Raw genomic sequence first — 16,281 nt, 5'->3', positions numbered from 1 at the left:
GCCCCCCGTCGCTTTGGGCACCATGTGCAGGGGGGAAGCCCAGGGGCTGTCGGACCGCCGGATGATCCCCAATTCCTCCATTCTCTGGAACTCCTCCTTCGCCAGTCGGAGCTTGTCCGGGGGAAGCCGCCGAGCACGGGCATGGAGGGGTGGTCCCTGTGTCGGGATGTGGTGCTGTACGCCGTGCCTGGGCATGGCTGCTGTGAACTGCGGTGCCAGAACCGATGGGAACTCCGCCAGGACCCTGGTGAAGTCGTTGTCGGACAGCGTGATGGAGCCGAGGTGAGGGGCTGGCAACTGGGCCGCGCCCAGGGAGAACGTCTGAAAGGTCTCGGCGTGTACCAGTCTCTTCCTGGGCAGGTCAACCAGCAGGCTGTGAGCTCGCAAAAAATCCGCACCCAGAAGCGGTTGGGCTACGGCGGCCAGTGTGAAGTCCCACGTGAACTGGCTGGGGCCGAACTGTAGCTGCACCTGACGGGTGCCATAGGTCCTTACTGTGCTGCCATTCACGGCCCTCAGGGGGGGACCCGGTGCCCTGCTGCGGGTGTCGTAACTCGTCGGAGGTAAAACGCTGACCTCAGCCCCAGTATCGACCAAAAAGCGGCGTCCCGACCTGCTATCCCACACATACAGGAGGCTATCCCGATGGCCAGCCGCCGTAGCCATCAGCGGCGGCTGGCCCTGGCGTTTCCCGGGAACTTGCAGGGCGGGCGGCAACGGCGGGCTTCTGCGCCCCACCGCTGGTGGTAGAAGCACCAGTGGTCATTGGGCCGGGGGTTAGTGGGCTCTGCGGCCGGGCCTGGACTGGTTTGCTGCCGGGAGCGTGGCTGGGAGATCTGTGCGATGGACGCCCCGCTCACCTTTTTGGCGTTCCACAGCAAGTCCGCCCGGGCTGCCACCTTCCGGGGGTCACTGAAATCCGCGTCGGACAGCAGCAGGCGTATGTCCTCGGGCAGCTGCTCCAGGAATGCCTGCTCAAACATGAGGCCTGTGTGTCCCTCGGCCAGAGACAACATCTCATTCATTAAAGCCGATGGAGGTCTGTCGCCCAAGCCGTCCAGGTGCAGTAAACGGGCAGCCCGCTCGCGCCGTGAGAGTCCGAAAGTCCTGAGGAGCAGGGCTTTGAATTCCGTGTACTTGCCGTCTGCCGGGGGCGACTGTACGAACTCCGCGACCTGGGCAGCTGTGTCCTGGTCGAGGGAGCCCACCACGTAGTAGTAGCGGGTGTCTTCTGAGGTGATCCGGCGAACGTGGAATTGGGCTTCGGCTTGCTGGAACCATAGGTCCGGGCGCTGTGTCCAGAAACCCGGCAGTTTCAACGAAACCGCATGAACAGAGGCGGCGTCGGTCATTTCTGGTCCAAAAATCGTTTGGACCGTCGGGGTCACCAATTGTAGCGGTGTGCTACAAGCAGCGCTAAAATTACGACACGGAGTCGGTAACTGCAGTCGAAGGAAAAACTTTATACGAAAACTTCAGCCTCACTTTTAAGCCTCTGTCAACCGGCCCCCCATGGCGAAGAGGCTCCAAAGCTCTGTGCTCGCAAACCCCCGTAGGCTATCTAATTGTGAGTCGGTTCGCATACGCTAGGAAATGAGCCGCCACAATAACTTATATCAGGATAAAAAAGAACTGGTTTCTCTGCTATCATCAACGGACCTTTTCTTCTTTTAGCACCCTGGGCAGCCGCCCTCAAAATCTTTTCTTTATCCTGGTATCTTAAACATCTTATCAAAATTGATCGCGGATTTTGATCATCTTGAGATCTTGGTCTTAAGGCTCTGTGCACCCTTTCAATTTCAATTAAAGTTTCTTCTCCCATTTCCAATTTCTCAGGAATCCATTTTTGAAAACAAATTATTGGGTCTTCTCCTTCGGTACCTTCTTTAAGTCCAACAATTTTAATATTGTTGCGTCTACTAAAATTTTCAAGCTTATCAATTTTTCCCACGAGTTGTTTTCTTTCTGATGTCCAGGCATCATTATCATCTTCCATCTTCTTCATTCTTCCATCTATTTCTTCCATTTTGACGTCCAAATCTGTAATTTTCTTTTCCATTTTTTCCTGTTTCTTTGTCATTTTATCAAACATAGCCTCCATATTTGTTATTGTTTTCTTTAATTACTTTTTGGTTACTTTTAATTACTTTTAATGCATTTAATTTATGCATTATTTGCCTCAAAATCTTTTTTGTATTTTCAGAGGAACTTTCATCTTCTTCTTCTTCTTCTTCTCCATCTTCGTCTGATTTTTCCAGAGAGTCCGCCTCTCTCTCAGACTTGATTCACTGTCGGTTTCAGTCGTTGCTGGGTTTTGTAGTTCTGGTTGCTCTCTTTTGCGCATGCTCGTTCCTTTACGCTTGCGCAGTTCTCGTTGATCTTTCCCTTTAGAAATGGCCGATGCTGCCGCACTCTCCTTTTCTGTTTCACCGGTGGTGTGTTGTACCTGAGTCCGCGGTTCTTCAGTAGAAGTAGGCCTTGATTCTGTTCCAACATGAGCGGTCTTCGCGGTAGCAGTTTTCTTCGTCCACTGTTTATGAGGCATAGCTTAAAACAATCCAAAGTAATTTATAACTAACCTTAAAAAAGTATTAATTAACTTTTCTTCACTTAAACATTAATTGATTAACTTTTTTACGGGAGGGCTGGGTTTCAGCGTCCCGATCCTACGTCATCACGTGACGTGTCCCCCCCCCCCCTCCCCGGTCTTCATTTCTGATCCAGTCCTTGGAACAAGCATGCTCTGGAATTCAGGAACAAGGAACAGTGATTCTCCCTCCGTCCGTCCCGGAGTCAGGCATTGAATCGTTAACCCCTCCACACCGTCCCATCACACACTCCCGGGGCGAGACACAGAGTGAATCTCCCTCCACACCGACCCATCACACAATCCCGGTGTCAGACACAGAGTGAATCTCCCTCCACACCGTCCCATCACACACTCCCGGTGTCAGACGCAGAGTGAATCTCCCTCCACACCGTTCCATCACACACTCCCGTGGTCAGACACAGAATGAATCTCCCTCCACCCCGTCCCATCACACACTACCGGTGTCAGACACAAAGTGAATTTCCCTCCACACCGTCCCATCACACCCTCTCGGTGTCAGACACAGAGTGAATCTCCCTCCACCCCGTCCCATCACACACTCCCGGAGTCAGACACAGAGTAAATCTCCCTCCACACCATCCCAGCACACAATCCCGGTGTCAGACACAGAGTGAATCTCCCTCCACCCCGTCCCATCACACACTCCCGGAGTCAGACACAGAGTAAATCTCCCTCCACACCATCCCAGCACACAATCCCGGGATCAGACACAGAGTGAATCTCTCTCCACCCCGTCCCATCACACACTCCCGGAGTCAGACACAGAGTGAATCTCCCTCCACACCATCCCAGCACACACTCCCGGGGTCAGATACAGAGGGAATCTCCCTCCACACCGTCCCATCACACCCTCCCGGTGTCAGACACAGAGTGAATCTCCCTCCACCCCGTCCCATCACACACTCCCGGGGTCAGACACAGAGTGAATCTCCCTCCTCACCGTCCCATCACACACTCCCGGGGTCAGACACAGAGTGAATCTCCCTCCACCCCGTCCCATCACACACTCCCGGGGTCAGACACAGAGTGAATCTCCCTCCTCACCGTCCCATCACACACTCCCGGGGTCAGACACAGAGTGAATCTCCCTCCACCCCGTCCCATCACACACTCCCGGGGTCAGACACAAAGGGAATCTCCCTCCGAACCACCTTGAGAGGCCTTGTTGTAAGCTTTTCAAATTCGACTAATACAATATCCACCCCGGGCTTCATCAATCAACCATTTTTCATAAACAATGTGATCAGGTTTGTAAACTATAATCTCACCCACACAAAGCCATTTTGCAAACCTCAAAAAAAATATGCCTTTACCGATGTGAGTTGAGTCTATGAGTAAGAATTAATGTAAAGACTTATGCACGAGTCAACCATTTACCGGACGTACAAAAAAGCTGGATGAGCTCAGCAGGGCCGGCAGCATCAGTTGAAAAAAGCAGTCAATGTTTCTGGTCGAGAACCTTCGTCAGGTCTAAAGAAGCAGGGGGCAGGGGCACTATGAAGAAGATGGTGGAAAACGAATCAGAGGAACGATCAAGGGTGGGGAGGGGAAGCAGGGCGGGGTTAGGCAGGAGAGGAGAAGAAGGAATCTAAGGGGAAAGCACAATGGGTTGCTGACCCCGCCAGACCACCACACCAGCCTCCGGAACCAGCATATTATCCTACGCAACTTCCGCCACCTTCAACAGGACCCCACCACTAAGGACATCGTTCCCTCTCTACCCCTCTCTGCTTTTAGCAGGGATCGTTCACACGCATCTACCCGAACTTCTCTTAAATATTGAAATCAAACTTGCATGCAACACTCATTCTGGCAGCTCGTTCCAACACTCTCCCAACCATCTGAGTGAAGAATTTTCCTTTCCTGTTCTCCTTAAACTTTCACCCATCATCCTTAACTAATGCCCTCTGGTTGTAGTACCTCCCAACCCCCGTGGAAAAAGGCGACTTGCATTGACCCAATCACTGGGACTTCATCTGTGCAGGGGTGATCGATACCAAAGGGATGGTTTGCATCTTCACTAGAAAGGGGTGGTGGTCAGTATCCTGAGGTTCTGCGCTGTTTTTTCACCACACGTTTGCTGACAAACGATCATCGCAATTGGCAAACAAGAGGAAATCTACAGCTGCTGGAAATTCGAGCAACAAACTCAAAATGCTGGAGGAGCTTCGCAGGTCAGGCAGCATCTTTGGAAAAAAAAGTACTTCTTCTGTTAATGCTGTCTGGCCTGCTGAGTTCTTCAAGCAATTTGTGTGTGTAGACCATTTGTGTGTATAGTCTGTAACTTCCTTTTGGAATTGAAGACAATTCGATGTGGCTGAACCGAGGCGAGATAGCCGATCCTTTGCTGAGAGCAAGGAAGACACAAGCTTCGATCGATATCAGCGCCGTGCGAAAGCCAGTTGCAGGTGCTGAGGTTTGGGCAAGATTGAGTCTGTGTTTTACTTTAGTAGCAATGTTAGATCTGTGAAGGGAGCACTGGTCTGAACTGCCCAGAGAAATTACTCTTGCCAATGGAACTGTTTTGAACGCTGACATTAAATTTCTTATAATGGACTGCACGAATCCTAATCTCTGAAACTACTTCACGAGAATGAGCGTGAAGTCTGTTATTGCAACTACGGGGTAATGGGATCAGATTTAGCTAACTGTACGGACAAAAGCTATGTCACCAGTAATATCACAACTTCTGCTGATGGCAGATACAGAGTCGGCTGGCAGGCTGAACAAACGCTGTCAAGGGGTTATTACAATTCGGCATATGTAGTACCAAATAAATACCATCTGCCAGCGTTGAAGGATGAAGGAGACTGAGCAACGTTACTGGATTGCAGTGTTCCTGTTCTGGGACCGTGGATAGACATGAAAAGCCAGAGAAAGCAGCACCTCCTAGTGGCCCCATATTTTAATTCCGCGTCCCATTCCCATTCTGATATGTCTATCCACGACTCCTCTACTATCACGTTGAAGCCACACTCAGGTTAGAGGAACAACACCGCATATTCCGTCTGGGTAGCCTCCAACCTGATGGAATGAACATTGATTTTTTCTAACCCGTTAATAACCTTCCTCCCTTTCGTAGCCCATCCCTGATCGATTTATTCCCCACCCTCCCTTTTTATGGAGACACTAATCTTACCTCCACTAATGTCCACCTTTAAGTACTCACCTTGGCATTTTAAAGTTGCACCTTGTCATATTTGATACTTGCACGCTGGGTAAGTGATTCTGCTTGTCTACTCCTCTCTTAGTTTTATAAACTTCTACCATTTCACCTGTCAGCCTCCTTCACTTCGTGGAAAACAGTCCAAGTCAGTATGATCTTTCCTTGTAACTGAATCCCGCGGTCCAGGTAACATTCCTGTGAATCGTTTTTGCATCGTTTCAGCTTAACCACATCCTTCCTCTCGTGGTGACCAGAACTGCACAGGGTACTCCTGATGTGGTTTCATTATTGATTTGTACAACTGTATTATGATGTCCCAGCTCCTCCCAAAGCCTTTTGCCGATGAAGGCAAGCATGACGTGCACCTTCTTCACAACCTTGTCTACCTGTGTTGGCACCTTCATGAAATTATGTACCTGTACCCCAAGTCTTTCTTTTCGTCAACAATCCTCAGGAACCTATTGTTCTCTGTCTGTTTCAAAACCTGCTTTAACTTTCCAAAATCCATCATTGTGCATTTGTCTGACACTGTAACAAAACCTCTCTATTTCTCTACAGCAATAAATATCAATGAACCATTCACCTCTGAACCTTGGTCATATATGTTTTTATGAACCACTCACTACACCCATCTCTACTTTGTTGTGCAGGAGAACACATTGCCGCCTCTCTATTTCTCTCATTGACAATTTATCTCTACATAAATAATTGTCTGACTTTTGTTTCCTCCTGCTTCTCTGCATGCCATCACACTTTACCACATTAAGCTTCATTTACCAAGTATTCTTCTCACCAGCTTCCCCATGTCTTGTTGGAGAGACCAAATGTTCAATCGCATCACGTCCCCTCATCACGTTCCCCATCATTGACACCGTGGATTCCGCACATTCTGCCCTTCCATCGGGTCATTAATATCAATAAGTCATTGATGATCCAGAACTGGTCCCTGGAAAACTCCACCAATTATATCCTCCTTACACGTTATTCTGTCTCAGTATGATAACCTGACTTCAATCAATATTAACACACTTCCTTCCCAGCACAGAGCTCTTGTCTTGTGCACTTGCCTTACATGTGGTAATTGCCCCTGAAAGTACAAAGACACACTTCTCCAACTTCCCCTATGAAGTCTCAAAACTCTGGTATCACACAGAATGCTGGTGGAACGCAACAGGCGAGGCAGCATCTATCGGGAGAAGGGCTGTCGAAGTTTCGGGCCGAGACCCTTCGTCAGGACTAACTGAACGGAAAGATAGTAAGAGATTTGAAAGTGGGGGGGGGGAATGCAAAATGTCAGGAGAAGACCGGAGGGGGTGGGGTGAAGCTGAGAGCCAGAGAGGTGATTGGTAAAAGGGTTACAGAGCTCGAGAAGGGAAAGGATCATGGGACGGGATGCCGAGTGAGAAAGAAAAGGGGAGGGGAGCACCAGAGGGAGATGGAGAACAGGCAGAGTGATGCGCAGAGAGAGAAAGAAAAAATAAAGGGAGAAAGCGGAAAAAAACTAAATATGTCAGGGATGGGGTAAGAAGGTGCATTAACGGAAGTTAGAGAAGTCAATGTTCATGCCATCAGGTTGGAGGCTAACCAGCTGGTATATAAGGTGTTATTCCTCCAACCTGAGTGTGGGGTGAAGAGTCTCGGCCCGAAACGTCGACAGTGCTTCTCCTAATAGATGCTGCCTGGCCTGCTGTGTTCCACCGGCATTTTCTGTGTGTTGTTTTAATATTCAGTAACCCAGGTTACAGGGTCCAAGACCAGGTTCCAGATGGACAGGGTGGTGAAGAGGGGTTTGGAACACTGTTCTTCAGTCAGGGCACCGAATATAGAAGCTGGGAAGAAATGGTGCAGATGTACACCACGTTGGTTTCGCCGTATTTTGCAAATAGTGTTTAGTTCAGGTCGCCCTGCTGTATGACAGACACCAATCAGCTGGAAAGAGTGCAGAGGAGATTTACTGGGATGTGACTGGATCTCAAAGGACTGAATTGTGAAAGGTGTTTTGGACAATTTTCCCTGGAATGTCAGAGAATGAGTGCTGGTATTGCAGAGGTGTATTGCAGTTTGGGTCGAATAAAACAGTCTTTCTGCCAGTGTTGGGGAATCAGGAACCGGAAGGCATTGGTGTAAGAGGAGATCTAATAGGAACCTGAAGGACAACATTTCCAAACACAGGCTGGACAGCAAATGGAATGAGCTACTGGGGGAGTGGTTGAATCAGGTACATTGAAGCAGTACTCGGACAGGCTAATGGGAAGGAAAGGTTTTGAAGGATATGGGTCAAAAGGTGGGAAATGGGACAAGGACGGAGGATAACATTGTTCATAATATCGTTGTGAGGCGGTTACAGACCAGAAGCTCAGATGGGAATTTTGGTCAGTGTGGACCATTTGAGCTGAAGACTTGTTTCTGTGCTGTCTGAATCTGACTGTAAACCCTCTTGGTTTAGTTCAATGACATTAAACTTTTCTAAATGACTTGTCATTTCTTCACAGATTATAGACTCCAGTACAGTTACCTACTTTGTTTTCCTTTCTCTTCCACCCTTCAGCAATGGTTTTCAACTCCACTGGGACCTTTCTGTAACAGTGATTTTTGACAGATTCCAATGTCTCTACTTTCTCTCCAGCCTTCCTGTGAAACCGTCTGGTGCAGGTCGTTGGGAACTGGATATTTTTGCTTTTAGTCCCATTAGTTTATCACCCCTGATGGTGATTGCTACACATTATGGCACAGCATTGAGATGTCACCGTTAGATATCTGTAGGATGTTTGCTGTGTCCCCACTGAAAACACTAATGGAAATTATTGAGTTAACTAATCTGTTTTTCCTTGATATTTTTATCTTTTGTCGCATCATGAGTTACTGGAAAAATCCCGACTGTTTTGTCCACCCTGTCGTTGCCTCTTTGTTTGTTCTCTGAGTTAATATTTACCTTGAACTCTTTTAACCACAGACGGCTGTTTGCTCTCTGTGATTCCTCTGTCTGATCGGGATAAATGTCGGCTTTAACGAACCTTCTCCTTAAACATCTGCCACTGCTCATATTCAGGATCCTTCACCGCAAGAACTCTCTGTAATACCACCTCTTTACACAGATTACAACTGAAATGGCATGTTCCTGGGTAAATAAACTAATGTATGAAACTGTCTCTGACCATTCCACAAATTCCTCTTCCACTGTACCAGTCTGATTATTTTAATCAATAAACAAACAGAAGCAAACACACAGAGAATGTTGGAGGAACTCAGCAACCAGTCGACAGCTCGGGCTGGGAACCTTCATTCTCATTAAAGAGAAAGAGACAAAAGCCAGAATTAGGTGATGGGGGAGGAGTAGAAGGACAAGTGAGTGCGGGAGGGGTCTGGTTTCTGGAGGAACGATTATGTGAAGAGCTGAGTGACAGGCAGAAAAGGCAAAGAGATGAAGAGAAAGGAGAGACGCAGGACCACGGGATTACACAAAAGAGATGGAGTGCCAGACAGAATTGATGAGGAGGTCATGGCGGTGCGTGAGGGGAAGTGAAGGAGTAAATAGCCACCAGAATGGGGCGGGGGGATCCAAAGGAACGTTGAGGAAGAATGGGGGGAAGAAGCACAGGATATTCATTTCTTGAATTTGAAGAAATCAATGTTCATGCCGTCGAGATTGGAGGCTACACAATCGGAATATGAGGTGTTGTTCATTCAACCTTTACTTGGCCTCATCGCAGCAGGAGAGGAGGCCATAGTCAGACATGCTGTTGATGGCCCTCCGCTGGTCAGGTTCGACCATGGATATTGTACCTTCGCGGATGAAAGTCAATATGCAAGTCAGGGTAGTACGATACATAAAGCAAGCTGTTGCCCATGCAGGGGTGAATGCTCTCCACGCAGCTGATGATTCCAGACCAATGGTCAAGACCGATGCAGTCAGGCACCAGAGGTGTCTCAGAATTAGCGGTGTGCATCGAAGTAGGGATGACCGTCTCTAACGACATTTGAAATATTTCTGTCACAGCCCAGCTGTATCTACACTAACTTCCCTAAAGGTCCTAGGGGAAATCCTGTCAGGACCCGAAGGCTTTTGCCATTTTATATTCGTTAAAAGCGCCAGTACTTCCTCTTTTTTAGTCATCATAGTTTCCAAACCACTACTATACTTGTTTCCCTTATCTTACACGATACAATATCCTTCTCCTTATTGAATACCGAAGAAAATAAATTGTTCAAAATCGACCCCATCTCGTTTGGCTCCACATATAGCTGTCCACTCTGATTCTCTAAGGGACCAATTTTCTCCCTTACTATCCTTTTGCTATTGATATAACTGTAGAAACCTTTAGGATTTATTTTCACCATACTTGCCAAAGCAACCTCGTATCTTCTTTTAGCTTTTCTATTTTCTTCCTTAAGATTTATTTATATTCTTTATATTCCTCAAACACGTCATTTCCACCATGCTGCCTATATTTATTATAGACCTTTCTCTTTTTCGAAATAATCTTCCAATGTCCCTTGAAAACCATGGCTCTCTCAAACATCTCACACTCTCTCATACCCGGACTCCAGCACCATCAATACTGGTTCCAAAGACCATGGAATGGCCCCGCCGTCGATCTCGGCTGCCACAGCAACCCAGGGCATATTCAAAACCCGGACTCCAGCATCATCAATGCCAGTTCCAACGACCATGGACACCTTCAACGCGATTGCGCAGACCCCAACTGCGACCCCAGCCTTGAACACCAGGCCGGGTCTTCACGTGCAGCGGTTGTGACTCCTGCCTGACCTTCCCCAAGCACCACTCTGCATTCCCCTCTCCCTCAATCCCATCGTCAGCTCCTGGACCCTCAGAGGCTCCACCTTCCTCTCACCCTAATCCTCCCCTCTCCACCGACTTCAACAGCCTCTCCCCGTGATCCCATCTCTCACCCGTGCCGGGTATTTACCATCCCCTCCGACATTCAACTCTCTGAGGCAGAGTGCTCTGTCCTCAGTAAAGACCTCATCTTTGTGCTCCTTCGCCCACACCTCAGCGAGTTCGGCGTACGCCATGATGCTGAACTTTTCTTCCGCCGGCTCCGTCTACGAGCCTAATTCTTCGGCAAGGACTCCCACCCCCACCGATGACCCGTCTTCAACCAAACTCCTCTTCATGGACACCCCGCTCTGGTCTTCTGCCTGCTCTGGATCTCTTTATTGCTAGCTGCTGACGGAACATCAACCATCTGGACTTCACCGCACCTTGTTCCACTTCCAACCTCACTTCTTCCGAACGCTCTGCTCTCCACTCCCTCCGCACCAACCCCAAACTCAGTATCAAACCCGCTGATAAGGGGGCGCTGTTGTGGCCTTGTGTACCGACCTCTACATGGCCGAGGCACAGCGACAACTCACTGATACCTCCTCTTACTTACACCTCGATCATGACCCTACTAAGGAGCACCAGGCCACTGTCTCCCACACCATCACCAACCTTGTCAGCTCAGGGGAGCTCCCATCCCCTGCCACCAATCTCATAGTTCCCACACCCCGTACTTCCCGTCTCAGCCTCCTGTACAAGATCCACAATCCTGCCTGTCCAGGTAGACCTATTGTCTCAGCTTGCTTCTGCCCGACCGGACTCATTTCTGTGTATCCTGACACTGTTTTATCCAACCTTGTTCAATCCCTTCTCACCTATGTTCGTGACACTTCTCATGTTCTGAATTTTTTTCAGTGATTTTTAGTTCTATTGCCCCCCACTGCTTTATTTTCGCAATAGACGTGCAGTCCCTATATACCTCCATCCCCCACCAAGAAGGTCTTAAAGCTCTCCGATTATTTTTGGATTCCAGACCAAACCAATTCCCGTCTATCACCACTAAACTCCGTCTAGAGGAATTCGTTCTCACTCTCAATAATTTGTCCTTTGGCTCCTCCCAATTCCTCCATACCAAAGGTGCAGCCAGGGGCACCCGCATGGTTCCCATCTACGTCAGCCTTCCTGTTGGCTTTGTGGAGCAGTCCATGTTCCAAGCCTATATGAGTATCTGCCCCCCTCTTTTCCTTCGCTACATCGAAGACTGCATTGGTGCTGCTTTCTGCACGCATGCTGAACACGTTGATTTCATTAACTTTCCCTCCAACTTCCATCCTGTTCTCAAATTTACCTGGTCCATTTCCGACAACTCCCTCCCCTTTCTTGATCTTCCTGTCTCCATCTCTGGAGACGGCTTATCTACACATATCTTCTATAAGCCGACTGAATCTTACAGCTACCTGGACTATTTGAATTCCCACCATGTTTCTTGCAAAAATGTCATCCCCTCTTCGCAATTCCTGCGTCTCCGCCGCATCTGCTCTTGGGATGAGGATTTTCATTCCAGGACGAAGGAGATGTCTTCCTTTTTCTATATACCATCTGGGCAGCATCCAACTTGATGGCATGAACATTGACTTCTCTAACTTTCGTTAATGCCCCTCGCCTTCTTACCCTAGCCCTGATTTAGTTATTTCCCCCCCCCCCGCCACTTTCTGTTCTCTCTCTGTCCATCATGCTGCCTGTTCTCCATCTCACTCTGGTGTTCCTCTCCACCTTTCTTTCTCCCTAGGCCTCCCGTCCCATGTTCCTTTTCCTTCTCCAGCCCTGTATCCCTTTTGCCAATCAACTCTCTAGCTTTTTGCTTCAACCTACGCGCTCAGGTCTTTTCTTATATTTTTGCATTTCCCCCTCCACCTCCTATTTTCAAATCTCTATCTTTTCTTTCAGTTAGTCCTGACGAATGGTCTCGGCCCGAAACATCGACAATGCTTCTTTCTATACATGCTGCCTGGCCTGCTGCGTTCCACCTTCATCTTGTGTGTGTTTCTCGAATTAGCAGCATCTGCAGATTTCCTTGTGTTTACATTGATTTCTTACAATTTTAAAAGTAAGGTTGCTATTAATTGATACCAAATTATTCAAAGGAAAATGTTCATTCTTATGAAAATTTATTTTATGTCCTGAAAACTGGCAAAAACAGGAGAATGAAGGAAATACGAAAGATAATGAGGTCTTAACATTAAAAATATAAAGCAAAAGGTCATCGGCATAATGCAAAAGTTCTAAAGAAAGGGCATATTTGACACAGCTTTGTGGACCAAGGAGCCTGTATTGTGCTGTTGCAATTCTATGTTCTGTATGTTCCTATTCTACTTGTTTCCTCAACACTACATGCCCTTCCACGAATCTTTCTAACATCTGAAACTTGGCAACACAACCATCTATTCTATCATATAAGTCATTATATACAGCAAAAAAAAGAAGTGATCCCAACACCGACCACTGTGGAACACCACTGGCCACTGGCAGGTAACCGGAAAAGGAACATTTTATTCCCAATTGCTGCCTCTTACCAATCAGCCAATGACCTAACAATGTTAATAACATTCTAGTAATATCGTGGGCTCTTACTTTGGTAATCAGCCATCTGTGTGGTAACTTGTCAAAGGCCTTCCTAACGTCCAGATAAACAAAATCCGCTGCATCCCATTTATCTATCCTACTTGTATTCTCCTCAAAGAATTCCAACAGGAAGACGTGAATTATTCAACGAGTAAATAAATAGACTCCCAGAGATAGTGCTTAGCCGATGACGAATTATTTTGACACAACTAAAGCATCCATTTATCACTGACTGAAGAGTCGTGGAAGTTTGAAGATTGTCACCATCCAGACTTTAGGTGATCCTAACCCTCTGTGCAATTCCCAATCTACAATACAAGGTCAGCAATATTCATTTGTTACTGAAAGCTTGGAGCCATAAAAATGCTATAAAATAAACATTTAACATTGAATCGGATAGAAAACCTGATTCATAAAGGTTTGGATACAGGAGGAAGTGGTTTATGATGAATGTTAAATTGTGCCAATGCTTAAAATAAGGGATAGCAAAAAATAAAGGCCTGAAAGAGGACCACAAGCTTTAGGTTTGGAGGCCATTGTGCCTCAATAACCCCGAGTTCTATGTTGTCTGGAGACAGGGGCTTCCGCTTTGGCTCTCGGCAGTATCAGCTGTACCAAATAGGTCAATAAGTAGAGGCCAGGCTAAGAGAGGTCCACGGGTCTGGGCGTTCAGCCAAGGAATAACAACTCTGACTGGTAAGACCAAACTGCTCCAGAAACAGCAATGAAGAATTATTCTAGATCTGAGTGTAAGACTTCTCCTCAGTCTCCACGTGGGATGTGTACTGGACTGCACTGAAACCCAAGAGGAAGCTACTGACATGGTGAAGAAAGCCCTGACCACGGCCAGAGAAGGAAGACATTTATTTCTGCCCTAACTGTCAGTAGTGTAATTGGCAGAAAATATAAATAAAATAGTTGCACTTGGACTTTTAGCATTTTTCATTCTCAAATTATAACAGCTCAGAAGTGGTAGTCGGATGCAGCAAATTGAAGTACTTTATTACACAGAAGGAAACAACTCCATTGTCATGATGAACATCCTCTTATCATTAGTCGTGTGCTCTGAATCATTCACCAGGAAATGCTGATGGATATTTGCCATACGCACACATACTCATTGCAGAAATCAAAATCATATTTCTGGAGGTGTATTTCCTTAGCATCAGCTTGGCTTACAATTGAGACTGGATACAATTGGAAAGGAAGCTGAAATGTTTTCTCTGGAACACCAGAGACTGAGGCGGGATCAGATAAAAGCTTATAAGATTAAAAGAGGCACAGATAGATTAGACAGGGAGTATCTGTTTCCCGTGGTTGAAATGTCAAATACCAAAGGGCAGGCATCTAGAGTGAGAAGGCATGGGTTCAAGGGGCACATGAGAGGTAGGCTTTTGACTCAGAGAGTTGTGGATGACTGGAATGCATTGTTCTTACGAGCTCTTAACAGATCTTTACTTACCAAACGGTTACCTGCTGTGTTCTGGACAGCTATGTGGGAATATGCATCTCAGACTTTAGCACATATTTTCCTGTGAATTGACAAGAAACAAAGAACAGTGAATTCAGCTTGCAGCTCCGTTATCTCAGACTATTGACTTTGTTGCCCATGGAAGAATTCCACAGCATGCTTTCTGGAGTGCTGTTGCACTGAAAAGGGTTCAGGTATGAGGACAGGTGACAGAAAATAGTTGAGAGAATAACACACGCCAATCCTCATGGAGGGATCAGAAATTAAATGAGGGAGCTAAGTTCCTGGGTGTGAAAATATCCGAGGACCTAACCTGGACCCAACATATTTATGCTGTGGTAAAGAAGGTATTTCGGCGGCTATATTTCAATAGAAATTTGAGTAGATTTTGAATGTCACCAAAAACGCTATACTTTCTTGGAAGCTTGACAAAATTTGACATGTTAGCTGAAACATTTACAAATTTCCACAGTTGTTTGTTAGAGAGTTTATTGACTGGTTTTCTCGTGGCCTGATATGGAAGCATCAATGCCATTGTACGGAAAAGCCTGTCAGTAGTAGTAAATATGGCCCAGTCCGTCATTGGTAAACCAAACCCACTAATCCCTCCTACCTACACCATGTCCAAATCCCTCCATCTTTCTGCATCAGATCACCTCTCAGTCTCTGGAGTTGCAGTGAAAACAACTATTTTATTACCCCTCTTGTGATAGTACACACCCTTTAACTGAGGCAGCATCCTGGTAAACATACTCTGCACCCTCTACTGAGCCTCCACATCCTTCCAAGTGTGGGGCCACCAGAACTTTATGCAGTGATCCTGACGTGGCCCAACGAGAGTTTTACCAAGTTGGAACATGAATTTTGAACTCAGTACCTGGACAAATAAATGAAAGCATTCTGTAAGCTTCTCTGAAGCAACATATCAACCTGTGTAGCTACATTCAACTAGCAATGAATGGGGATGCCATGATCTCTGCTCAGCAACACTCTAAAAGACCTTGTCCATAACAGAGTTCTGTCTCTTTGCATTTGCCCTGCAGAGTTGCAGTTCCTCACATTTCTCTGGGTCAAATTCCATCTGCCATTTCTCAGCCTATATCTGCAACTGATCTATATTTTGTTGTATTTATTGCCACTCCCTTGTACTATCCACAGCTCCGTCAATCCTGGTATCATCTGCTAATTTACTAACGAATCCATCTACATTTTCATCCAGGACATCTAGAGACATTACAAGCAGCAGAGGTCCCATAATAGATCGCTGTGAAACTCCACTAATCGAAGACCTCCAGCTCCAATGTTTTCCTTTAACCACTCCTCCTGTCTCTTATGCGAAAGCCAGTACTGACTCCAAACAGCCAATTCCTTGCCAACCACATGCATCTGAATTTTCCGGATTACCATCCAAAAAGACTTTGCCCAGCGCCTGAGTAAAATCAATGTAGATACACGCACTGCCTACCCTTATCAAGCTCTATGTAAATAGCTTCTATTTGGATAAACAAGTTTGCCAAGAATAATCAATTGAAGGTGACCATGAACAAGCAGGTCCTGACTCAGTGTCGTCAGTTGGGGGTCGTATGTCCGCACTGTCCCTGGGATCAAATCCACATATTTAGACATCA

General features: G+C 46.8%; 1 protein-coding gene across 4 annotated transcripts in view; it reads right to left on the bottom strand.

Moving 5' to 3' along the window:
- Positions 1-294: 294 nt before the first annotated feature.
- The window catches only part of LOC132389930 (uncharacterized), a 43,425-nt gene continuing 27,438 nt past the window's right edge, over positions 295-16,281 (bottom strand). The window contains exons 1-2 of one of the 4 annotated variants that reach the window (XM_059962498.1): positions 14,645-14,685; positions 295-2,547 (exon numbers count right to left, since the gene is read on the bottom strand). In XM_059962498.1, the coding sequence (XP_059818481.1) occupies positions 666-1,352 (687 nt within the window). In that variant the 5' untranslated portion in view covers positions 1,353-2,547; positions 14,645-14,685 and the 3' untranslated portion in view covers positions 295-665. Of the gene's footprint in view, positions 2,548-5,780; positions 5,804-8,296; positions 8,576-14,644; positions 14,686-16,281 lie in introns of those variants that run through there. The other 3 variants (XM_059962497.1, XM_059962499.1, XM_059962496.1) reach the window with 3 other exon arrangements.

This window comes from Hypanus sabinus, unplaced genomic scaffold (assembly GCF_030144855.1).
Source record: "Hypanus sabinus isolate sHypSab1 unplaced genomic scaffold, sHypSab1.hap1 scaffold_710, whole genome shotgun sequence".
NCBI lineage: Eukaryota > Metazoa > Chordata > Chondrichthyes > Myliobatiformes > Dasyatidae > Hypanus > Hypanus sabinus.
The sequence above is the reverse complement of the archived record's forward strand: the minus strand, read 5'-3'. Positions and strand labels throughout refer to the sequence as shown.